This window comes from Tachypleus tridentatus, chromosome 13, assembly GCF_004210375.1.
Source record: "Tachypleus tridentatus isolate NWPU-2018 chromosome 13, ASM421037v1, whole genome shotgun sequence".
Classification (NCBI taxonomy): Eukaryota; Metazoa; Arthropoda; class Merostomata; order Xiphosura; family Limulidae; genus Tachypleus; species Tachypleus tridentatus.
The window spans coordinates 89126914-89153494 of NC_134837.1; the positions used below are offsets into that span (position 1 = coordinate 89126914).

At 34.6% G+C, this 26581-nt stretch overlaps 1 protein-coding gene across 1 annotated transcript in view; it reads right to left on the bottom strand.

Annotated features, from left to right (window-relative positions):
• Positions 1-26163, bottom strand: part of LOC143240695 (uncharacterized) — a 69635-nt gene extending 43472 nt beyond the window's left edge. Inside the window, exon 1 of the mRNA XM_076483565.1 lies at positions 25061-26163. Coding sequence (XP_076339680.1) covers positions 25061-25324 — 264 coding nt within the window. The 5' untranslated portion in view covers positions 25325-26163. The remainder of the gene's footprint in view (positions 1-25060) is intronic.
• Between the last annotated feature and the right edge of the window lie 418 nt (positions 26164-26581).

A 26581-nucleotide genomic window follows, 5' to 3' on the forward strand; every position in this document is an offset into this window, starting at 1 on the left:
CTCAAACTATTGGTAGACGTTAGAGATACAAATATTTTTGTTTTCTTTGTTTTTTGAATTAAGCACAAAGCTACACAAGGGGCTATCTGTGTTCTGCCCACCACGGGTATCGAAACCCGGTGTTTAGTTTATGAGTCCGCAGACATACCACTGTGCTACTGGGGGGGAAGGGGCACAAATATTTTTTTTATTATTATTTCAAGCACAAACATGATTATCGCAAGTAGCCATTTGAACTATGTCTTTTATTTATTATCAAAATTTATTTTTATCTCACTAGAAATTTTCTTTTCACCCCTTTCAAGCCCTGGGGGAACAATTTATCACTTTATTGTATAGGCCTATACAATATAAAATAATTTGGGAGTTGCAACAAGTCGTACTATTTTTCTGTATGAGCGTATAGTCGTAATGTATACACCAAAATCGTAATGATTACGCTCAAATAGTAACGGTTGGCATCTCTTGTATTATAGTACCCTCACAGCTAAAAGGGCAAGTATCTTCGGGAAACGGAATTCGAAACCACGACCCTCAGTTTTGATCCGAGAGTTCTAACCACCAGGACATGTTGGACCTCGACAAGCCATATTAACGACAGGTTGATAACTGGACAGCAACAAACCTCGTCTCTACTGTATCTTAAAATTAAGAGGAATGCATTTAGAAATGTAACTAACATAGTTTCCACAAGCAAAACGTCACACAGTAACAAACAGGTTTCTTTTTATTGTCTTTAGCAAAGTCACTAAAAATCGATGTTTATTAGGTATTTCAACACGGAGAAACGTTTGTCACCTTGCTGATTTCTAAAACTATAGTTCATTCGACACTTCTTACCTTATCTTTTTCTTCTATTTGTCCATTCTTGTTATGATTAATTTTCTCTTATTTTATTTTTGATCCCTTCCCTGTGCCTCACTTGTATATGTTAATTGGTACTCTGTTTTACCCTTAAACTTCAAATACTTCGCTGCACGTTTTTTATTGAACCGGCATGGAAATACCAAACAATAACGAGCGTGTTAAGGCGTTCAACTCGTAATCCGAGGGACGCGGATTCGAATCACGGTCGCACCAAACATGCTCGCCCTTTCAGCCGTTGGGGCGTTATAATGTGACGGTCAATCCCACTATTCCTTAGTAAAAGAGTAGCCCAAGAGTTGGCGGTGGGTGGTGATGACTAGCTGCCTTCCCTCTAGTCTTACACTGCTAAATTAGGGACGGCTAGCGCAGATACCCCTCGAGTAGCTTTGCGCGAAATTCAAAAAACATAAACACACCCATTCGTAAAACAGTACGGCGATTTTTGAGTAAACTTAGATACATATTAACATGTATTCAATATAATTAGTTTAATATCAAATAATGTGGGAAGAAAACTTAGATACGTATTTGTATGTGTTCAGTTTGATTCGCTTAATAAGAAATAATGTGGGAAGTTGTGAATTAACAAAGAAAAACAATTACGAAAGAACAAAGAGGCATAAAAAATTTGATCGTGTAGTTGCTTCTGGTATCAAGGGCAATTCCTTCCGGTTTCATGCATACCCAGCTATCGAGTTTTGTTTCGAAAATGGTATTACGTAACTCATCCGCATGTAAACGTACTGGAACACTAAATGATCTCTAAACAAATAAAAAAGAATGAATTTATTATAGTATTTGTTGAGTTCTGTTACGAGCTTGTGGATTTAATTAATAGCAATTTTAACACTGGCTATTGGTTAGCAGTCACGCTGTGTCAAATACACATAGTGCAACGTCTATAGATCTTATGAACATGGGACCTAAAACCAATTGCATCCAAGGCCTTTGGTTCTAAGGTCCACTGGTCCCAAACCCCGTTGGTCGTAAAAGAATCATCCCCCCCAGTAACGAGAAACCGGGTTTCGATACCGTGATTGGCAGAGTACAGATAGCTCACTGTATAGCTTTGTGCTTAATTCGAAAAACAAAAATAAAACAAACAAACTTAAAAGAAGCGATTTCTTTATGAAGGGTGACGGGAAAAACAAGTAGCAATGACCAATATCAAGTCAAAAAGGGAGTAGCGAGTCCAGAAAAGCAGAAAACGAGTTAATATCCTTTGTTCTTTATCATATATCAAGTCGTCAATAGAACAAACAAAATACGTAACTCATCTTTTGAGTTTTTCATCGACTGTCATTCATTATATCTCTGATTTGATATGCTTCATACAAATTAAAAATACCTCTTCCATCACCAAGTACAACAGTTCGGTTGTTCTTCGTTTCAGTAGACACTGCGACTATATTTAGTCAATGGGTACATTGGGATTTCTGGATAAATATTACTTGAATGTGATTACATGACATACCTATGCTTTAGTTACTTGTCTTTTCTCCCCTTTTTCACACGCAAAATTATACTTTTATTTAAAACATTAAACTACTTCACCATATCTTAATATAATGAAACTTAATTAGAACTAATGGGCCTTGGACTATCGATCAATCCATGGTTTTTTTGACTAATGAGCTTTAGGATTATAGAGCAGTCCCCATCCTCACAAGGTTTGTAAAAAACCTTTGTCAATCAGCTAAGTTGCCCCTCAGTAATAAAAACTAAATTGCTGTCCACGACCGAAAATTCACGTTTATTATCATTTTATAATTTATTCGCCTTTAAACTATCAAAACAAATGAAAAGGTGTTTGAACATGGGAACCTAATAAAACTTCACCAGGTAGTCACACTGCACTTTTAATAAACTGCACCAGCAATGCAGCAAATATTGTTGTATTATTTTTTTAAATTATATTACTTCCCATTCGCGCAAAGCCGCGCAATTAGACTATATCAGCACCGTCTTTCGTAGATAATCAAACCATGAATGTTAGCGTTGTAAGTCCATAAACTTACCGCTGGTCTGGTGGACACCGTACTGCTTTACAAACGTCTTTTTATCTTTCAGCTTATTAAATATTATTTTTGATAACATAAGTACATACACTTGTGCGTTTTGTTTATTAAATAACACATTTTGAATATTACTTAAATCGACACATAAAAAGTGTTCGATATTATTGTGGGAATTATATAAAGCAGGCCTAAAGTCAGTATAAGAAGTTACGATTCCACATGAGATTAGTAATCATATTTTGTAAAAAGTTGAAACTAAGAAATGCAAGAAAATATCTGTTATTTAAATAGGAATTTTTAACGCTGGATTCTTCCTACTAGTAAATTTTGTTCTTCGCAAATGGACAAACCACTCAGACGATACAAAAAAAAAATCTAATGACAAACCTTTTCAAGTTTAAAACAACAATATCATTGGTGTTGTCGTGTAAGATACATTGGATCTTTTTTTTTTACTAGTAATTAGCACAACAGTAAAATATAGTTAAAACCTATACATTGATTCGTGACGTACCTCAGGCACTGGCAAATTGCCGAAAAATCACGATCTACAAACGCTTTACAAGTGTGCACACACCCATACATGTATACATGGTATGTATGTTACATACACTGATAGTCAGAGCAACGCTTAGTTTCTATGTTATTATTACTTCTAAGTGAGGGCGAGGGTGAGTTGCGGCACGTATGACAGAACAATATAGTAATTTGTTTCAAGGCCACTGCCCTGCCTTAACTTTAAATGGATTGTGTCTATCTCTTAACGAATTAGTGAAATCTATATGAACAAATGCTAATATGTGTGTCTATATCTGTTCCTTATACGTTTCCACATTCCTTCATCAATCAGCACCAAACTTTACAAAGTGATACACAGGATGACATGAAGGGTAAGAGGGGTTAACCCACCTAATTTCGTATTGACAGAATTCTTTAAAACATTTTGTCTTTATTTTCACTATTAGCACCTATATGTATGTTTATTGCACTTTTAATGTTTATTATGCTAAGAAAAGAAAAACAAATAGAAGAATAACTTCCTATCCTTTGTTACAAATACGTTTTTATTTAACCCGTCCCACGGACGGGGTACTCCAGCTACTATACATAAGGCAATCTATGTTACGCATAGAGTTAGTTTACATTTGGAGTTTCTTTTATTTTACGGATATCATATAGCCTCTACTTAACGCCCAAGGACGTAGCAAGCTGCAAAGGGGGCGCTAATTACAGTATTTGTGCAGTTCTGGGTCTATTTTTCACATGTTATTTAATTAAAATAAAAATAAAAATAAAATGTCATCAGTATAACAGCTGACCACAAGCTTTAGTTTTTGTTTCTGTCTGTTGATATACATGGTGTTTCTGTAATGAACTTGGTACCTGTTTTCTTTTGTATAAAGGCCTGGCATGGCCAAGCGCGTAAGGCGTGCGACTCGTAATCCGAGAGTCGCGGGTTCGCGCCCGCGTCGCGCCAAACATGCTCGCCCTCCCAGCCGTGGGGGCGTTATAATATGACGGTCAATCCCACTATTCGTTGGTGAAAGAGTAACCCAAGAGTTAGCGGTGGGTGGTGATGACTAGCTGCCTTCCCTCTAGTCTTAGACTGCTATATTAGGGACGGCTAGCACAGATAGCCCTCGAGTAGCTTTGTGCGAAATTCCAAAAAAAATAAAAAATATTTTGTATAAAAAAGAACTTTATATGTACGTATTAAATTACAACTTTTAACTTTGAGCTTTGAACCCAAAACAATAGCATTGTTCCCACCCCTAGGGAAATGACCTGTGAAGTTTCACTAAAACCTGCTGTTTAAAACTCCATTTATCGTGCAGGAAATAGAAACGTACAGATGTAAAACGTCACGACTATTTTTCCTCGTACATTTTCGGTCGGGGTGGGGGTGGGGGAGCCAAAAACATTAACACTTTAACCATCCTTTTATGTCTGACCCTTACCCCAAAAGTAAGCAAACAGCACTTTATGGTGACAATTTATTTAGACCAATTTTATATCCAAAGTCAGCGAACAAATCAAGATCTTTATTTCCACAACAGTTACATGACGTTTTTGTTTATTGACTAAAGTGTTGAATAACTTACAATATTATCTTTTGTTGTTGTTATTACGAGAAGAGTTACAATGATACCACATACAGTTATTTACGATCATACTGTAAAAATAATAACTTAAAAAATCCCTAATGTAAGACTGAAATCATTGTCCATTAGTTGAAATACTATTTCAGGACACAACTTCCGCGCTTCCGGTGGCTCTGCGCTTCGTCTGAGAGACTATAACTTTAGAAATCGGATTTGATATCCACGATGGACACAGCACAGATATCCCATTGTGTACTTATGTGGTTAACTACAAACAAGCAAATAAATTCTTTTACTGTTTGTCTACTAACTCGCTAATATGAATTTCCGTTAGAAAGGTAAAAAAATGTAACCATAAAAAAAAGATACACACACACACAAATTATATAATTTAAATAAGTCAACAATGAATGTAAAATGCATACGAAATGCCACAAAACAAAATAATTTAAAATGCAGTCTCATTTACAACTCATATCAATTATAATTAAGTTTATTATGTATCCCTCTGATTACCAACATGAAGACGTGATATGCCTACAAATTTTATCAGGGATTAGATGTATTGTTTTACTTGTATGGATACATTTTGCTTCAGAACCCATAATAATTAATTCAATTATTAGGGTATTTTGTCCACACATCATAGATATATTAGTTAATCACGAGTGACGTATATAAACTATGTAAACCACACATCAATGTTTAATATCTTTATCAAGTAAAGGTTAAAATCACTGTTTTTTGTTTGTTTGTTTTTGAATTTCGCGCAAAGCTACACAAGGGCTATCTGTGCTAGCCATCTCTAATTTGGTAGTATAATACTAGAGTGAAGGCAGTTAGCCATCACCACCCACTGTCAACTTTTGAGTTACTCCTTTACCAACGAATAGTGGGATTGACCGTCACTTTATAATGCCCCCCACGGCTGAAAAGGCGAGCATGCTTGGTGTAACGGTGATTCGAACCCGTGACCCTCAGATTGCGAGTCAAACGCCCTAACCACCCACCTTTGCCGGGCCTAAATCACTGGTAAACGATACATGTGCGTGAGGAATAAGGTTAACGTAAACGGATTATAATTTAAAATATTTCATAAAACATACAATTATTAAATCCTTCACATTCAAGTTAATTGCGCATGAGCAGTATCGTGTCCCATTTTCAACACATCAGAAAATATACGATATGAATGAGTAGGACAACGTACTTGACTGACTATACAATGTCAACGGTTATTTTTCATCAGGTCAGATTTTATGAGTTGCAGGAGTTACACCCAACACCAAGTGTAAACAACTTTATGAGCAGCATAAGCCAAGCACCTAAAATTGGGCTAGCACAAGTTTTATGCTTCTACAAATATTAAACATCACTGGAGAACGACGTACATTTATTTTATGAAAACAAATATATATAGAAACACTAACCATCAGTCGCAACCAATTCACGAAATACAATTGTTAATTGTAAACGTAGAACAATAAAAAAAGGAACGCCTTTATTGATTATAAATACAAGCTAAAATATGCTGTGGAAAATCAAACTTTATGCAACTTAACATGAAGTATAACTACGGATGAAACACTATTTACTTTAGCCAACATTATGTTAGTAGTCACATAAAATATGATTGAGTCTTTTCTTCTCAACCGTATCACGTCGGAACTACGTTTTAACTTCTAAAACCAAGGGTGAACTTTGCCAGTACTCAGTACCCGGGACTTATTTTCATACACGTAATAATTTGATCAGTTTTTCGTCCAACCTGTGTGTCTTTCATCATATAATCAGAAAGCAGATACATCACGACTCATATTATATAAAAACAATTAAACATTCCTCAAATTAACCAGTTAATAACCTAATAGTATTAGCTCTTGTTAGCAACAAGATCAAGAAAAGTTATTTAGCAGCTTAAATGATAATCATTATTAAACCAATCGAGTAGTTTCATCTGGCTGTATGATTGGTCAGTAACGATTAATATATCAAAATAAAATGTTTTTACTGGCAGTTGCTCCTTGATCGCAACCACTTCCTGATATAAGCACGTGTAACATTTTTTTCTGCCATTCAACGGAAAACCATCAAAACAGTAAGTGTAGCCATTTTCTGTTACGATTATTTTTCTAGTAAACTACATTATAAATTACACATACGAGCAAAAACCTCTGTTTAATGCTCATATCAGCAACGGTACTATGGTGAAAATTTCATCCCTGCCTATTACCTTAGGGAATGAAATATTACACAATGTATGAAGATAAAAGTAATCTCAAACTCAAAGTGCACGTACACAATGTGACAAATAGGCATATTACGTATACAGTGTGAGATATATGTGTATTACTCAGCATGTGTGCTTATAATTAATCATGTTACTAGCATAGTATTTGTCAGTTATCGTGTTTATAATTATGTTTTTTAAGCACAAAGCTACACAAAGGGCTCTCTGTCTTCTGTCAGCAGCGGGTATCGAACTTTTTCAGCGTTATAAACTCACAAACTCATCGCTGATATTTTTCATTTATTCATAAGCTGTTAACATCTAAAGATACAACTTAAATTCATTTGGTTTGGGTACTTGCTGTTTTAGGTTTACACAAAACTTGCCTTTCTACATTACTATAATTTTATATGTATGAATTTCTGTTTTCAAGTGTATACAATTTATCACAGAGTTAAAAAGGTCAATGCATTAATTATCTATGTCCTATTTTAGAGTAATTATTTTTTTCTATTATTACTATAGGGCTATTATATTTAATTTTACTCACACAAGAAATATACACAGTTTTGAAACACAATGGGCAAGTAAGTAACATAGATTAATAAAAGATTCATAAAGTCCTTGTCATGTTCATGAACTTTAGACTGCCCACGCTAAGACCAGTGTCATCAATTCACAAAGATACGATCCATGCACAACTAACACACTTGCGACCATCACAATAGGACATCAAGCAATTTGTCCATGAAGAAAATATACCCTGGGCAAAAGTGCGCCTGTAAACGTATGACACGTGTCTTCTCCGTTTGTACGTATCAACATGAGCAATGTCTTGATGATATAAAACTGAAAGCAAAGGGACGTGTGCACAAGGCAGCACAGTGTCAACATTCTAATAAGAACACTAACAACACATACACGCGAAGAAAAATCACGTGATAGGGAGTAGATGAAAATGTATTTCTACACGTGGCTGGAAAAAAACTTACCACTTACCTTGTAAGAAAAATAAAATATATCTTTTCATTGACGTGTATTATGATCTGAGTACTATTTTGGTATTCCAATCGTGAAAAGCGTTTCCAAAAAATTAGTTCGCTGTATGGAGAAAATTTTTTATCAAAGAAATCCATAAAACTTACTGGAATAAATCATAATTGTAAGCTTCAACTGAGGTAGATTTACATTATAACAGAAAAGTATTTCCTAAATTATTCTATTTCTAAACGTTATTCTTTAATTTATTTACAGTGATGTGTAAGTAGGACTACGTTACAAGTTTTACTCACAAATAAAGCTTCACATATGCGAGTTGTACAGTGGAAGAGAAACATTTCTACTTAAATATTATTTCTGTTATAAACTTATTGAGAAATTGGCAACGAATATATATTTTTTGGATTCTGGAAATTTTGAAGATGTTAAAGAAGTGGGATTGACTTACTTATATAGCTATCAGAAAGACTTTCGTTTACGAACATTTTCTGTGGTTCAAGTATTGGCCACTGCAATAGTTTTCCAACATTAAAGATTTGTTTTGTTTTGTTTTAAATACAAAACTAAACAATCGGCTAACTACCCTGTGACCTCCGCGAGTATCGAAATTTTAAATGTTATAACCTCTCAGATATAGCGCTACGTGACTGGTGGAAGACATTAAGGTACTTGCAAAAATTCTTTAGATTTCAAACAAAAATTTCGAGATCTTTCAAAAACATTGCTATCAATCTTTGGTATTCTCAGTTCTTTGCAAAACATAAAATAATGTCTTATTTCTCACTGGTCACGTCTCCGGTAGATCAGCAGATGGTTTACTGCTTACTATAATAAAATCTGGGTTTCGCGGATAGCTCAATGTGTAATTTTATGCTAAAACAAACAAACGCTGATCATCAAAATATATCTTAAAAGTATGAATATGCAGAATTGTACGGAAAACATGACGAGGATTTTGTATAAGTAGCAACTACCTTAATAGTTTGTATATGTATTTGAAAATGTAATTGAAATGCTAGTCATATTTTAAAATAATAATAATGGGTACTTAGGACTAGATAGTAACTATCACTTTTACTTTTCGTATATTGTTTAAGGCATTCTTATCACTTAAATACGATTGCACTCTTACAAAAATACCTGGTAAGAAATATAGCTCAAGAAACTGATTTGGATATGGCATTACGAACTGGAAATAAAACCTTACTATATCAACTGAATTGCATAAAAATATATTGTACCTTCTCAATATCGTTTAGCAAAACATTTTAGATAGCAAAAAGTGAAACAATTCAACTATTTATTGCTAAAATTCATTTAGGAAGGATAGAAGCAGATCCAATATTTATTTAACTTGATTGTCCGTTTTCTCTTTTTTGTTTGTTTGCGATATATCAAATTCATTAGACATACAGTGTGGACTACGATTGACTGGACTGTGGATATAAGGCTTCATCTTTTGCGTCTCGTTACCGAAAGAAAAAATGCTCTGCACTACTTTGGGCTGTGAACGTGTTTTAAAAATGATGATCAAACCCCGCTATTCAGTCAGACAAAATTAGCCCAAAAGTTGCTGATGAGTGTTCTTGCACTTAAAATACAATATAGAGCAGAGGATCTCGTATGGATCAATTAGCGTGTAGCGTGTATTTATTCTAAAAATGGTACAAAGTTTTCAGAGAGTAAAACATGGATAAAAGTCAACTGGGTAACCCAGTACAAAAGTACAATAAAAATAGAACACCTGATCTATTGGCAATCACAACTGTACCAATCCAAAATCACAATTATCACATTCAAACGATCATTCCAGTTTACATACAGAGAAAATAAGTCTGATAAGAAAAAGGTATGTGTAACCATTAGCGAATAAGGGAAACCGTCCTCCCTCTAACACCAGTGAAATAAAATGACTATCGGTTCCAAAGTCAAATTACTATCGTCAGTGATTGAATGAGTACGTGGATAAATTACATATTAGTGACGTAGAGAACCTACTACGCCTTCTACTAAAAACATTTGTATTTGGAATGGTGCAATGTGACAGATATATAGATATATCGATGTTGTAATGTAATTTGTTGGATTAAGTTTAATAACTCGAAAGTTTTGAACCTTATTGTTTATCGGCTGACAAACACTAAACAAAGAATTCCGGTGTAAAAAGAAAAAATATTACATTCGAGCTCAAGAGCAATGTTTGCTTTGAAGATGTCATTATTACAGTATAAGCCTAGTTGTCAGTAATGCAGCATTGCTCATAGCAGAAATGTCGTCATAGTTCAGAATTTTACAGTTTAACTATGTGTTTTTTTTTCTATTGCTGCGTCTGTGAATTGATATTTAAGGGATATTGCAAAGCTCTACAAGTAAGCTACTGTTTTATTTGACTGGAAACCAAAATAGCTTTATAAGTCTCGGGATAACGAAATGGACATATTCTCAAAACTGAGAGCAGCAGCTAACGAGAAGACAACGGAAGGCAATTCTCGCAGACTCGGGTCAAATTTTTAATTGCCCTTTGATGTTTAATTTGAAAATTTATTTCGTATCAGTAAAGCAAGCAAAATGGTATAAGCAATTTCTCAAATATCTTTCAGATTGTTTAACTTCTCAACAGTACCAAGAATATATATCAAAAAAGGTTTTGTACAAAAAAATATATAAGGATGTAAACACCACTACAAATAAAGTGCATCAATATCTGGAATTATGATACAAATTCAAAGCCAGCAAGACCAGAGTTCCATACAGAAGATAAGACAATTCCAAACATTAGTGGAAGGTCTTCCATGTCGAATTGTTTTTCCGCTATTAATGTTGCATATAATCCTGTTTTTAAAAGACTTCAATAGCTACTACAGTACAGTGAGACTAATAATTCCTTCGCCCTGAGGTAATATAATACGCTAGCCAATCCCACTATTTGATTAGAGTAGTCCAAAAGATGGCAGTGTTCTTTTATGTTGACTAGCTGCCTACAACCTCTAACTTACGGATGACAAATCAATTTTTATATGAAATAACTTGTTTTATTTTGGAAAAAACGATACTGAAGTGAAATGAAGTAACTAATGATACTTCAATACAAAATTTTTCGCCTTATACTAAAGAAATAGCACGATAAGGATTCTGAAACTAGATGGGATATCTTTAGAAGAAAAAACAAACAACTTTAATAATGTTGTTTGGTAGGAAAAGTAATGACTTAGAATTCTTACAACAAAGAGAACCTTCACATTAAAAGAAAAAACAAATATACTTCAAGCTAAAAAGGTAACGAATCTGTAACATCCTTTTTGTACTTCAGGTTCAATCATCTAGATGTAATGTTTGTGATGTTCTTGTGATTAACGATGAAAGAAAATAAAACTTTGAAGCGTAAGGCTCCATATCTATGATGTTAAACACATTTATCACAAAAACTGTGAACCAATCACACGCACAGACATCAACATCTTCTTGAAAGACACATACCAAGAAGTTGTGCGCCAATCTCCAAGCATTAATGTATATCTACATCTAGTCATTAAGCAGAAACCAAAAAAAGATGTGGACCAATCACTAATAAGTACGGTATTCTCAAGTAGGTGTAATAATATTGTACCAAATGTTAACTATATCCTGTTAAGGATAATGTTTTTATACAAAGGTATGCGTATATAATATACATTAATCATTTCACAGAACCAACTAAATTACAACTGTTATAATTGTAGTACAGGAATAATTGTTAAAAATGTGTTAAAACTAATCTGAAACTTGTGCCAAACGTAATCGGGTCTAACAATCTGATATTACTGAAAAGCTTCCAAATGAATTTGTTTGTTTATGGATATTCATCAAAAGCTACTTACACAAGAACTATCTTCATTGATCGATTCCTAATTTTGTACTTAGAGGCTAGAGAGACGACAGCTAGACAACGGCACAAATCGCCAACCCTTGAGCTATTCTTGTCTGACCGACTAGTGTGGTTTAACTGCCACTCTTATAACCCACCCATGCCCTCAAACTGGGGAAGTGACTTTTATTCTTTATTTATTTTGTAACGGAACGAAAATACTGGAACCGTAAAACCATAATCCGGAACGCTAACTACTAGGACATGTTGAGTCCATTTCCACGTCAACTGCTACAAAGCATGGCAAATACTTCTAAAAATAAACACGTAATAAAATTTAATATCTACACATTTCGTACACCAACAAGATGCTGACCTGAACATGTTTTATCAATCTCGAATTTCAAGAGCAAATCCTGAAAATCATAATTATCAATCTGTTATGTTCGGTCGTTTACCACCACACAAAGCAATGCAAGGAAATCTTCAATAACACGTAAATAAAATCCTGTAGATGACTTTAAAACATCTGATGACAGGACTTCAGTATCTATACTCTCGATCACTGAATAATTAATAAATTGAAAAAGGGTAACTCGAATACAGTTTCATTGATTATTTCATAATGACTATTACGCTCCGAATGGACTAGAGAGACCTGTCATCAAAATTCTGAAAAAATATGTAAAACATTTGGAAATGGACTAAAAAAATTTTATTCACAATTAGCTAACACACAGACCAAATGCTAATGGTGCACATCTTCAACACATTCATTTATGAATAATATGGTAGCATTTTTTGTCTCTGAAATGTTACGAAGTTCACCGTGATTGTTTTCTTCCTTTCTGTTACAAAGTTCATCAAAATCATCCATTTTCACGAGTTTTTATGACAACTATGATACGAAGAAAAGCAACACAGAAACCGCTAAGCTCTATATAAAAATCGTTTACAGTTTGGAAGTAACACATTGCAATTGAATTAAATATTTTTTTTGTTGAAAAGTAAACAGTTTACTTCTCTTAAAATCATTATAATGTTCGAAAGTTGGAAAGCTCATGAAGCGACATAACTTATTTTGTTTTAGACCAAAACCACGTTAAACTATCTGCTATGTCCACCGTGGAGAATCGTATTTTATCACTGTGGATCCGTAGACCTACCACTGTCCCATCGGGAGATGATATAACAAATGTTCTTAGCCTCGTGTAACACAAACTGGAGTATTTTGTAAATACTAGTATTCAAATTAATACGTTAATTACTTCTATCTCGAAACAACACGAAATAATTGTTGAATAATTATTCATATGGCATCGCCAAGAATTCTACTTGACAAACACGTCATGAATAGTTGTAATAGATGTTGTTATAATGTCATGTAAATATACTTACGGTTAAAACAGTGCAGGAAAAAGTACTCAAACATTTTTCGCTGCTCTTGAACTTACGTTAATCAATCACACAAAAGGTGTGTATGTTTTCTTATAGCAAAACCACATGGGGCTATCAGCTGAGCCCACCGAGGGGAATCGAATCGCTGATTTTAGCATTGTAAATCCGTAGACATGCCGCTGTACTAGCGGGGGACACACAAAATGTATCCCATATATGCATATATTAATTCCAGGATTATTATATGTAAGCTAATGAATCTTTAAGTTTTAATGTAGCTGAAAGAGTCATCATCGAAAGTATTAAAGAAGCTTATATCACTTTGCCCTCAAACACATTACTAGAACACGAGAAAGGGGGTCGTTAAGTGACATATCACAGATAACTGGATTAGAATATTAGAAGAAGAAAAAGTGCTATAAAGAAAACTGTTAAAACAGTTTAGGTTGCAATGTTAGTACAATATGCTGACATAGATAATGTATCGAATTCCCCGTTACACAACTGGATGTTACACACGTATACAAAAGCTTTATTTATCGAATCTGAACTTCAAGCAACTTTAGCGGATTGTAAACTCCATCAGCGTCAAAAGCTCAATAAAGGTTGAGGTCAAGTTTCGCCCATCATTCTTACTGGTAATATAGAAGTAACTTTATGATACCTTATAACATGTTGAAAACGTGTCCAGTCGCCTAGTAGACATTGTTAAAAAAGCATGTTTTATTTGATAATATCCTCATATCATTCACTAATGTAACAAACAAAAAAAATTGTCTTGTGTAATCCTATCGTCTTTTATCATCATACAGCAAAGTAAAACTATCTGGAAATTCTGAAGTTATTTTACAGAAGTTGCGTTGTTGAAACATTATACTTTATGCAGCCGCGTATCACAAAAATACATAACAAGTAATGAAGACAAAACGACTGGCGAAATAATTACCAGGCCGATAATATTTTCCTGAAGCAAACAGTGGGTGTTGACACGATGACAGGATATAAGAATCATGAAGTCCATGTTGACTTGTTAGGAAGGAAATACTCATTCTCTTTACGAAACGTACCAAATGCAAAGAACAGAAGAAACAAAATTTATACCTTAAACATTTAAATAAAGTACCAGTTTAAGCATATTCATACACCCCATATATATATATATATATATATATATATTAAACTTGAAATGCGCTCAAAAATGAAAGACCACTGCAAACTGTATTTATACAGACTGGATGTTTCAATAATTCTTTATTTCAACACATAAAGACAGATACAACTCATTAGTAAAGTACTCTAACTAAAATTCACTTGGTAAATAAATATCTGTAAAGTAATTAAAAGTTAACGTGCAATTCCTTCAATAAAACCTTTTTATCTCCTAGCTTTTAGCTTTCGTTTATACATTCCACACATTGATGATGCTGTTTCTGTCTAGTTCAGACGTATTCCAGAAGTTTCCTTTTCACCTCAGCAGAGACTTGAAGTCACAGCTGTAAGTCGGTCAGAAGGTACGACGAACTACACAATACTGTAAGGAATGTTAACTTAGGTTTATTTATTTTTGCTTTGGTGTCCTGCTTCATATATTATTTACATAACATTTCCTTGATCTAACTCTTTCTCGAACTTTAGCCACCTAGTGGACATCAGTATAGTTAATACCACATAGTAGATAAAAGTACAATTTTGATGGAGTTACTAAAGTATTTAATATTGTGGAGTTTATTTTGAACACGTTTCTTTACTCTCTTTAACTTTCTAGAAATGTAACGTTTGTAAATCCTAATCGAAAGACACTTTTTAAGAGCACAAAGACTTACAGGAAGAGGCACAAGCTGTGACTGAAGTGAGGACTCGATCTGAGAATGTGGCAAAGAATATGAAAAGCACTCTCTTAGAACAAGAGTTATTTCCATGTTCTGGATCCGCCCTCAGGAATATGAGGCTAAAATATACCTTCTTTGACAATCTATATCACTCTTGAATCTCTAATAGCACTGCACAACAAAGTTTTTGCTTCTTGAACACTGTTGGGTGTTCCTTATAGATTTTTGGCTGCTGATCACGAAAATCACATCCAAATTTGCCCATCATACAAAATTGGGACTTATGAAGAATTTCGTGAAGGCAATGGACAAAGAATGCGAAGGTTTTCGTTATTTAAGGCAGACGTTCTCAAGAATAACTGAGGCCAAGATCAAAGAGGGCATTTCTGTTGGGTCTCAGATCAGACATGTTATGAGTAACAAGCGGGTTGAAGGTCTGTTAGTTGGGCCGGAAAAGAATGCCTGGAAAGCATTCAAAGACGTTGTTGACAATTTTCTTGGCAATTATAGAGCCCCACATTACATTCAGCTGGTAGACAAACTTCTCAAAGCATACAAAACAATGAAGTGCAACATGTCACTCAAGATTCATTTCCTCCACACACACTTGGACTTCTTCCCCGCAAATCTAGATGCTGTCAGTGACGAACACGGTGAAAGGTTTCACCAATATATTGTTACAATGGAAAAACAATATTAGGGAAACTGGAATCCGTCAATGCTTGCTAACTACTGTTGGACACTGCAACGTGATACACCGGACATTGGATACAAACGAAAATCAGGAGCAAAACACTTTTAATTATGTTGAACTTAATAGCGTATTAGAAACATAAACGCAACTGAATACGTTATTGTCGGTAAACAGTTAACTGTCTATTTCTCAGAGTTCCTACGTGATAAAGCAAAACCAAAACTATATTTGTGCATACCCGTGAGGTACCTGTCACAATCAGCAAAAACTTTTCAGGAAGCAAAACTTTTTTAAAAAATTGTTGTGCAGTGTAGTTACTTCTTGTGGTCTGGACTCTGGTCTATAGGGAAGAGTCATGGCTGTTTCAAGCAGATTGAACCCTACTAGAGCGTTCTCTGTGAAACATCAAAGCATTTTCTAAGAAGCCTAGGCGTCACATGACACTATTTTGAGTGACCATTGATTAAAAAGGATGGCGAGATGCTCGTACTGAACAAAGTTCGCCACTTTTCAAACCATCATTGTCAGGTGGAGCGAGTATCATCTAACTACAATAAAGTAGGATTAGAAGTTAGTATGATACCTTCTAAACTAATAGGGAATAATGATGACACTTCAAAACCACTTCCAGCATCTCAGGACACCGTGAGGTGCAACTAAAAATGTTGTCATGATGCCTGAAGTACAAGTTGTCTTGCAAGATGGGTGCATTTGTGAATAAGGTATCCTGCAAAGCCTCTCAGCCATGTGGGTTTAGAGACTATCATCATGTTTCTGTAATCCCATTCAGTTAATTAAGGAGCTGACGTGGATCATATAAACTTGCTTCTTTTTAAGGAGAAATTAAAAAAATATTTTGGATAATTTCATCAAATGTTGCAAGCCTATTGTTGCATGAAAGGAAGGGGTCAAGAACAGGTGTTGCATTGCCTGATGATGAGTCTAAACTCCCCTACACTTCACATCTTAAAGAATTAAACGAATGGAACATAATTTTCAATGACTGTGGCAATTTGTTTACACTTTAGAGTCAAGTTCAAAGCTCTAAGAGGGTTCCACAAAAATGTGTCTCCTTACATTTACGATGTAAGAAGACTGCAAGGAATGGCTCTCCAAGCCCATATTCCATGGATTCAAAGAGATTCACATCAATAAAATCACAGAGCGTCTACAAAGTGAATCCACACAACATTTAAGTGGGTTTGAAGGATATCTCATACAGTCGTTTTCAGTGGCAGTGTGATTTTATATAGTCACATAAAACCAAACATCAAAACAGAAGAATAAACTCAAATTGAGACTTAATTGTCCACACAATCCTCAATAAATATCCTCAAATGGTCTTGTAGCTGTTCAAATAGAAGCAAACTCTATTTATACATGCAGTTCCAGCCTCTTGCCTCATTCATCATGTCAACACCATTCCAATGAAAATAAAAATAGTTTGCTATCCATAATTACAAACTCGCACTGACAGAAAGTCAACACTTGTAGATATGACTTTCCACGATAATGTAGCTTAGTATCTGTACAGATTATCAGAATGCATAATGTAATGATTTCACTAACACAGTAGGTAGTGGTAATGTGCTTGACTGGTTTTTTAAGACACTCCAGGCATATTTTCAAGCACTGTGGCTTCTTCCTAGACATGCACTCCTTCAGTCTATTTTCTGAGTCTTAATAAGAGGTCAACATCCGATGTATTTCTGCAAACTTGTAGTTCATCTAACACAACTCATATGTACTGAAAATCTTTTGGCCAAACCATACTTAAGCTTAACTATCAATACTGATCCTAAATCAAAAACAACAGGTTTCATTTTACAGGGAATACAATATCAAAGAATGGCAGAAACATCACCCTTCATTAACTTTTAGCACATTTTCAACAGCTAGAATGAGGTAAACTTTAGCTGGTAGTACTGGTAGTTCATTTTAAGTATCTAATACACCACAAGTTTAACAAGGATTTTATTGGCTCTTATGTCAATCCAAAATTGTCCTGATCTTTATGCACAGTTCTTTAGGTGTAACAATCTTCACTCAGTCCTATGTAGACTAGGTTATCCCTAGTTCTGTTGGCAAAAACTACGAAATGCTTCCCTATATCACTGTCAAACCTATTTTGGACTATGTTAATTTAACATAGCCAGGTCTGTAGCACCCATGACTTACTAAGACCCTCCTGTAACTGTTGGAGTTAGATGGATCATCTAACTATGATTTGAAGATGGATCATCTTCAAATGTATCATCTGGTCACAAAATACAGGTCCCCACAAGGTCAGTGGTAAGACTTCAAATTTATAACATTAAAATTATGGGTTCAATTTTCTTTAGTAGACACAACAGATATATATTCTGATGCGGCTTTGCTATAAGAGGAACACACACACAAAATACAAATAATTTCTCTTGAAATGACCCACCAAAGCACAACAACGAATGCAATCTGTCTCTCATCTCCATAGCAGACCTTAAGGCTGCTGTGGCACAACCATCATAAGGGCTCTAAACAACCTTCAGTGATGTCGAGAAAACCCACTTGTAGAGAAATATATATATGTAAAAACAGCTCGTTTGGGTTGAGAAAATTTTTTACGTAGAGGAGTGAACAATGTTTCGACCTTTGTGAACCTAACGATGACCGAAGAAGGTCTAAACGTTGTTCACTCCTCTACGTAAAAAATTTTCTCAACCCAAACAAACCGTTTTTACATATATATTTCTAAACAACCTTGATCACTAAATTATATCCGGTGTGGCTGAGTAAAAACCACTGAGTGGTGCTTGCAACAAAGGAGTTTTGGGTTGAGAATCAGCTTTAAGAGGTTCAAACATCTCTGATGGCCATTCTGGCTGAGGTAGATCCACTGCAGTTACGACAGGATTTTTCTCATGCAATAATCTTGAAATGACTAATCCAAACTTAATTGCCATAAAACTGGTCTCTGTTGGAGTGCAAACTTACCTTCTGTCCATAAAATTATTCAGTGTCCTGCTTGATTAGCCTTAAGTGAAATTAGCAACGAGAACAAACTTGTAGTCTGTGGCTGATATAGGGGAATATGTATTATGTTTTCTTGTAAAGTGTCTTACATCATATGAAAGTGGTCAAGTACTCTCAGGGTCCTTACATTCAGGCGTAGAACTGTTTGGTAGTTAAATCACTCCTCTACCATGTAAAAACATTTGCACAACATCATCAGTGGTTTAAGAAGCCCACTTGAAATCTTCGAGAGCTTTTCAGCTGCAAAATGGATTTGTTTTCTCGTGGTATTCTTATTCTGATATTAAGCCAGCTTCAACTCTGTCCTTAAGTGAAAAATCTAGGTTCCTCTTGGACACATGGAATGGTGACCAATGATTAGAATCCAATTCCACTCACTAATAACACACTGGGAACCCTACAGAATCTACCCCACGAGTCGCAAGACCACAAATCAACATTATAACATAATATCAACTATTTGCATTTTGCTTGTTAAAATTTGTATTCAAATTCCAAAAGAGGACTTTTTCAGCATCTTGAGAAATCCTAAAACTGTGGTTCTCTTCCCTGAAGCTGTGTTTGGATCAAGATTGTAAACATGGCCCTAAGATAGAGTTTCAGGAGGAGAAAACTTTCCATAAACCATAATGTTCCTGAATTATGGTATTTTTACAACCAGCTCTTCACATTCCATAAAGCCTTCATCTATAACATGCCTTTTACAAGATTTTCTGAAGTTCTAACTTAGTTTCATCAAGAGCACAAAGAAATACAGGAAGAACAAATGTGCCAAAAGTTAAAAACTACATAACATATACAAGTCATGGTAACAAAATTTATTTTGAGGTGGTTTGTAGTTTAAGCACAAAGCCACTCACTGGACTATCTGCACTGAGCCCCCCATAGGTATTAAGCCTGGTTTTTAGCATTCTGACTTATTGCTAAGCCACTGGAAGCCAACTTCTCTTGATAAATTACCCTAATATTTTACAGAAACGCTTACAGATCTCTGAATTCAAGTAAAGAGATCAGACACCATATTATGCACAAGAACAAAACTGTTTATTTAGCAAGACTAAAATAAAAGATTTAACTACGATGTATGCACTACGAAGAGTTGAGTATGGTATAAAATAAAATTATTTGAAATATGGAAATTAAAAAGTCACGTAAAACCCACAGCCAATACACAGTGGCAGGAAAACAGCAGTTACGAGAACTACATTCTGACAACGTTTAGCAAAAAGTAGGTAGAGCACGACAATCAGAAATTGAAAACTTTTGAGTATGATAAGTAACAATCATTTTCAAATACAAAATGTTAATGTTATATCATACAGGTGTGTTCAGATTGAGTATTAGGGTTTTCAAAAAAGAGAATACCCCTTTCACTTAATGTAATTGTTAAACAAAAGAATATAGAAACACTTGGAGAAGAAAGCTATTTGGAAAGAGAAATGTGAGAATTATGAGAATACACAAAGACAAAGGTCATGTACAAAAACTATCCTTATGCACAAGACGACAGTATACAACATAATCAAGAAGCATCTGTATATGAAAAAGTATACAAGAAAGATATACACAAGTTATTTCCATGACATATCCATGAAAAGTTTGTCTGTTTATTGAATTTTGTGCAAAAGTACTCAAGATCTATCTGTGTTAGTTGTTCCTAATTCATACTTGATAAATTAAAGGGAAAGAAGCTAGTCAACACCATCCTCCACAAACTCTTACATTACTCTTTAACATTGAAAAGTGGTGTTGATTGTAACATATCACTCTCACAAGTTTAAGAATGAACATATCTGGCGACTAGATTCGAATCCGCAAACCGCAAAGTGTGCATTGAACATCCAAGCCATCAAGTCATGTCAGGCCATGAAAATGAAATGAATACTGATGTATTTCATCAGAAAACATACCAGTCAAATTAACTGATACAGCATCTATGGGTTTTTATTCAGTCAGACTGTTGAAACAGAAACTAGGAAACTGTAATCCCTTTCACATTACTTGGATTATGGAAAGTCTTCAGAGAACTACGGTTTGCTTCGGACCTGACAACTTTATGACGGAGCCTCCTGCAATGAGAACTATGCTGCAGGGTTATTCTCAAGATACGCGGTCATTAGACAAATACGAATAGGCATACAAATATGGACTGTAATGACATGGCGAGGATGTAAAATCATTTTTATTTAACACAGTCAATAACAGTACATTAGTGTTGGAAGCTATTAGAAAAATAAACTGAAAAATGCTAACTCTTAATTCTTATTTTCAAAGCGAATCGTTATTTCGTCTTAAAAATGACAACTATATTTAACTATAACCCAGCTCACTCTCTCAGAAGGCATTACAACACATGTCATTTTCCACTCACATTAAAAAATAAATAAAAACAGCCTTTAGTCCTTCTAAACTTTAACAAGACTGCTGAGATTAGAAATCTCATTAGGATAAGCCTAAAGGGGTTTACCAACAACATGAAGGCATAAAAATAACAAGAGATATAACGCTGGCCTATATCGAATTGGTTCAATAATAAGGTCACTGAGTTTAAAGATGATTACCATAAAGGATAAAGCGACACAAATACGTGCGTTACTGAAATTTGTGTTAAAAATTTTAAGAACAAGTAAATGTTTAATTTCCTATACTAAAAAACGATACGTGGTACGTTTTAAATACCACACGTGTCACTTGTGTATGAAAAGTAGGGCCAGGTGATTTCAGAACAATACAACGTCTCGATTTTTATTTCATTTTTTTTCTTCAGTAAATATCATCACCAGATAAAAGTATCTTCATATCTAATGGTGGGCCCAGCATGGCCAGATGGTTAAGGTTCTCAACTCGTAATCCGTGGATCGCGGATTCGAATCCCCGTCACATCAAACATGCTCGCCCCTTCAGTCGTGAGGGTGTTATAATGTTACGATCAATTCAACTATTCATTGTAAAAGAGTAGCCCAAGAGATGGCGGTGGGTGGTGATGACAAGATGCCTTCCCTCTAGTCTTACACTGCTAAATTAGGGACGGTTAGTGCAGATAGCCCTCGTATAGCTTTGCGCAAAATTCAAAACAAACAAACAAACAAACAAAATCTAATGGTGTATTCAGTGTAGTATTCAGTTAGTTCGTTGTTGGCGTCTTTGTGTATTTTCTGGAGAGTTATAGTACTTTATTGTTTTTCCTCTACTTTCTGATAATTGTTCTCTTTGGTTTGGTTTGAATTTCGCGCAAAGCCATACGAGGGCCATCTGCGCGAGATATCCCTAATTTAACAGTGAACGACTAAAGGGAAAGCAGCTAGACATCACCACCCACCGCCAACTCTTGGGCTACACTTTTATCAACGAATAGTGGGTGTCACCGAAACATTAAACCACCTCACGGCTGAAAGGGTGAGTATATTTGGTAAGAGAGGGGATTCGAACCCGCGACCCTCGGATTGCAAGTCAAGTGCCATAACCACCTGGCCATGTCAGACCAAATGTAATCGGAGTGGTACGATTGGTCGACAAAGTGTGTTTGAGTTCTTGTATTGTCTCTCATAACTGCACTTTTTTAAGGGATGATGGACGTGTTACTTAAAGTCAAAACAAAACACTAATTAGATTAGAGTTTTAATCTGAAATCTCATGGTTTTCATGTTTTTTATCATGTCCTGTGTACGTTTATATATAGATTAACAGTGTTCTCCGTAACATAAGGAAAGCAGTTAATGTTATACGGCATTTCAAAAAGAGCTTCATTTCCCAAAACTATAACCCAGAAAAAAAAAGTAAAATGGGCTCAATGGTAATATTATGTATCTCTAATTGTGTTGCATAAGAAAATAATGTGAATAAATATTATTTTGTGAAAAAATAAAGACTAAACCCTTAAAAACTGGGAAAAGATTTACTGTGTAGTTGCATGTCATTTTTATTTGCGATATAAACATTTGCTGGTTATTCTTTGTAATTATGCATTTCACGATTTCATAATATACGTCATTCTTGACATATATTTTGACTCATATTAACATGATTAAACCAATAATTCTGTTCTGTGGGTAAAATACAAATACTGCTAAGCTCAATTGAAACTGGCAATGCATAAAAACATCGTATTAATAAGAGTTAGAAAATCAAAGTACTAGTGAATTGAATATTGGACGACTCATGAAATATTTGACCCATGCAGTCATGAAGTTACAAAGCCATTTTGAGACAGATTATGTTTTCATGCCGTAAGAATAAAAATATCAGAAAATTGTTCGGTTCAAATTTAAAACGAGTTCCTAAGCGAATTATTCCAATTAAAAAAGTTATATTTCTCCAATGAATAATCAAAGTTTTAACATTTCATTACATGTACGAGTTTGCTTACTACTCAGACAGTTGTGTTGAAAAATGTCAGTATCATCCCGGAACAAAAAAACAATATACAATGTTTAACATATTTCGGTTAATACTTGAGAATCTCTAGGCATCCAATATATGCAAGTTTGTGATGAAATGTACAGTAATATTTTTTTCCCTGTGCTCTTCTATTAAAGGTTTTAATAATAATTCCTATCGCGATAAACGATTCATACAAAATAATTTTCCGACAGCAATTGGTAATGTTTTAATCAGTATTTAGGCTATGAAGTAACTATACGAAAAGATATCGAATGACTTAAAGAGGGAGCAGAAACAAAGAGTCAGTGACACTGGAGAGCAATGGTATAAAGTATAGAGGCTTGTGACACCATAACTATTGATTTATTCGATTCCCACTTATGGGAGTACTTATACAAGTAAATAAATCACGTTAAACTAAAAACGTAACGTTAAACAAATACTCTGTAATGCTGCTGTTCCATCTAATATTTTGTTACTCTAATTAACACGATAAGCTATCATTTTTCGGGAAAATTTGTTTTAAAAAATTTTAACTTTGAAGGAAATTTGTTTGTTTGATTAATTTCATTCAAAACTAGTATGGTGAAATATGTACAAGCCATCCAAAGTGTTTAAGTAAAATAAACAGAGAGGGCAACCAGTCAATACCATCCACCACCAACTTTTGGGCTACACTTTTTACCAACGTATAGTGGAATTGGCCATGGCATCAAAATTCTCCCACGGCTGAAAAGGCGAGCATGTTCAGTAACGAATACAAACTGCAACTAGTCGAATGCAAGTCGAGTGCCCTAACCATTAGGTCGTCATGTCAGACAAAATTATGCAGAATTGTTAAGGGGATTCATATTAGTGAAATATTTCGTTTCACATTTTATTAAACTAAACATCTGCGGTTACCTGATTTTTTTATCATAAATGGTGGTTTTCAATGCTTCATAAGCTGTGTTCAAACCGTATTTTAAATGTCCATTTTAATCTTCCTTTAAACTTTTGGACAGATGTTATGAGAAACAACAAGCACAGCATTTTGAAAACTAATGTGAAAAATTAATACATATTTTAGATATTACACATGCTTAACTATAATATAATTGACTTTCTCAAGCCATAGCTAATTTATCTGTTGATAGGAAAGTTATTATTAAATAACGAGTTATCTCGTCCTTCTGTTTTTACATACAGATCTGTTTGGGTCCGAGCTTCATAAATACAAGTTGTTCTAATAAATTACAGCAGTGCATTAAGTAAAGAGATTTTCTTTACAGTAATAGTGTTTACAAGTAATTCTGTGGTATTTCCAACCTCCATATACAGAGTGAGATAAGAAGAAACGCTGGGAGCAATTATTTTTACAGTCACTTTGGATAACTCTAACAAATTTGCAAGTAAAATATAGAATTTAGTAATTCTAATATTAATAGTATAATTTGGAACAAACTAGAATTTATAAAATATTACTTAAATCAAAATATGGGGCTGAATACAATAGCTTTTCAATAAAAGTATGACCAGTATGTGTATGAATTCCGTTTTATGATACACAGTAAAAACTCAGAGAGAATTAAGTTGTCAATAAAACTCAGCATAGCTGTTTTACATATTGAAATGTTTAACGTAGTTTAAATTGTGTTGTGCTAGATCCTACTTAAAACGATAACTTATTAGTACTGATATTACTTACCGAAAGTATATTTCTTGTGTTCTCTGAATTTGTGCCCAAACCATCTTTCGTACTTTTATTGTCATTTTTTTTTGTTTTCTTAGCTTTAGTTTCTAAGTATCGTTGCTTTAAAAAAATCGTGTCTTGACGTTGTTGATGATTCCAACCATTCGAAGTTTGTTCGTAGCGTATTAAAGACCCATTCTGTTTACGCCTGTAGAGTTCAATTCGACGACGTAAGCGGTCCACCACTGCCTGCCTCTTCAGGGGTAAGATGTCCCCCATTCCTCCCTGTAGCGGCCCCACAATGGTGACTTTTTCAACAAATGTTTCTTTTATTAAACTTAAAGAAACAGAGCGATGTTCTGTTTTCTATGACTCACAGATATCGACCAGTTTTTCTTGTTTAGGCTTGATTATTCACTGTAATTAACTAAATTACGGAACAATATATACTTTATCATAACACTACTTAACTTGAAATATCCATATCGCTTTCACAGTAATAGTAATAAATAAATAATAAAACTTCAGATTTTATCAAACTTCCAGTCAGACACAATGTTCCAGTATATATCCAAACGAAAAAATTGCAATACACGTTCTATAAACCCTGCGGCCTTCTGTAGTTATATAAGTTAAATGCTACTGATTCACGTTCATTCCCTAAACTGTACTGGTTTTATTCTCAACTTTAAGCACAACGGATCAGCCACTGTACCTTACTCTTTTTGACAGTGTCGACAGGTTGCCCGAGCGACGTCGAGGCGCCTCTAGCGTAAGTTGGTTGACTATAGACACGGAGCAAGATGGGAAGAACTAACGTTTAGCAAAGTTAGCCGTGAGGAGCAGCTGGTAAGTTAGCGTCCCATCACCGACAGCCATGCCAGTCTTCAGAGCGCGTGGCATACAATGGCACGAGCCTCGATTTCAAGTTGACGAGAAACATAACGTTCATGACAAGACATCAGTCTTTTTACTAGACTTCAGCAAAACCTAATCAAACTCTGACAGTTATATCATTCCTTAATGAAACTCTACACCGAGTTGAAACCTTATACAAACTACTCGCACTAACCATTACATCTCTTTACGCTATCCTCAAGACCAGTAACGTTGTTTCAAATTAAACTATAACACATATAGAAACCACCGCTTGGGGACGCCACTTTCTCTACTTCTCATGCATTGGTTGTCCTGCATCCGGGAAGGACTGTTTAATAAACTTTAGAAGTCTGTACGCGTCCATAGACTTACTATCTCGCAGGTCATAACTATACACATCTAACTAAAACAAAATAAAAATAAATACGGTTTACCTTGAAAATAACTCGAGTTTTTTGTTACTTTTCTTAGTTTTAGATAAATTTCTAAATAATAATTCTGAAAAAATAAATAGACAAAAATAAATAAATATATAAAAATAAATATCTGTCACTGACTGATTTGTTTATACAAATAGCACGTTTAAAAGTAGGTAGATAATATATTAGAAAGCTGCTCAGTCTCAAACTTTTAAATTTTATATAACGATAAATTTGA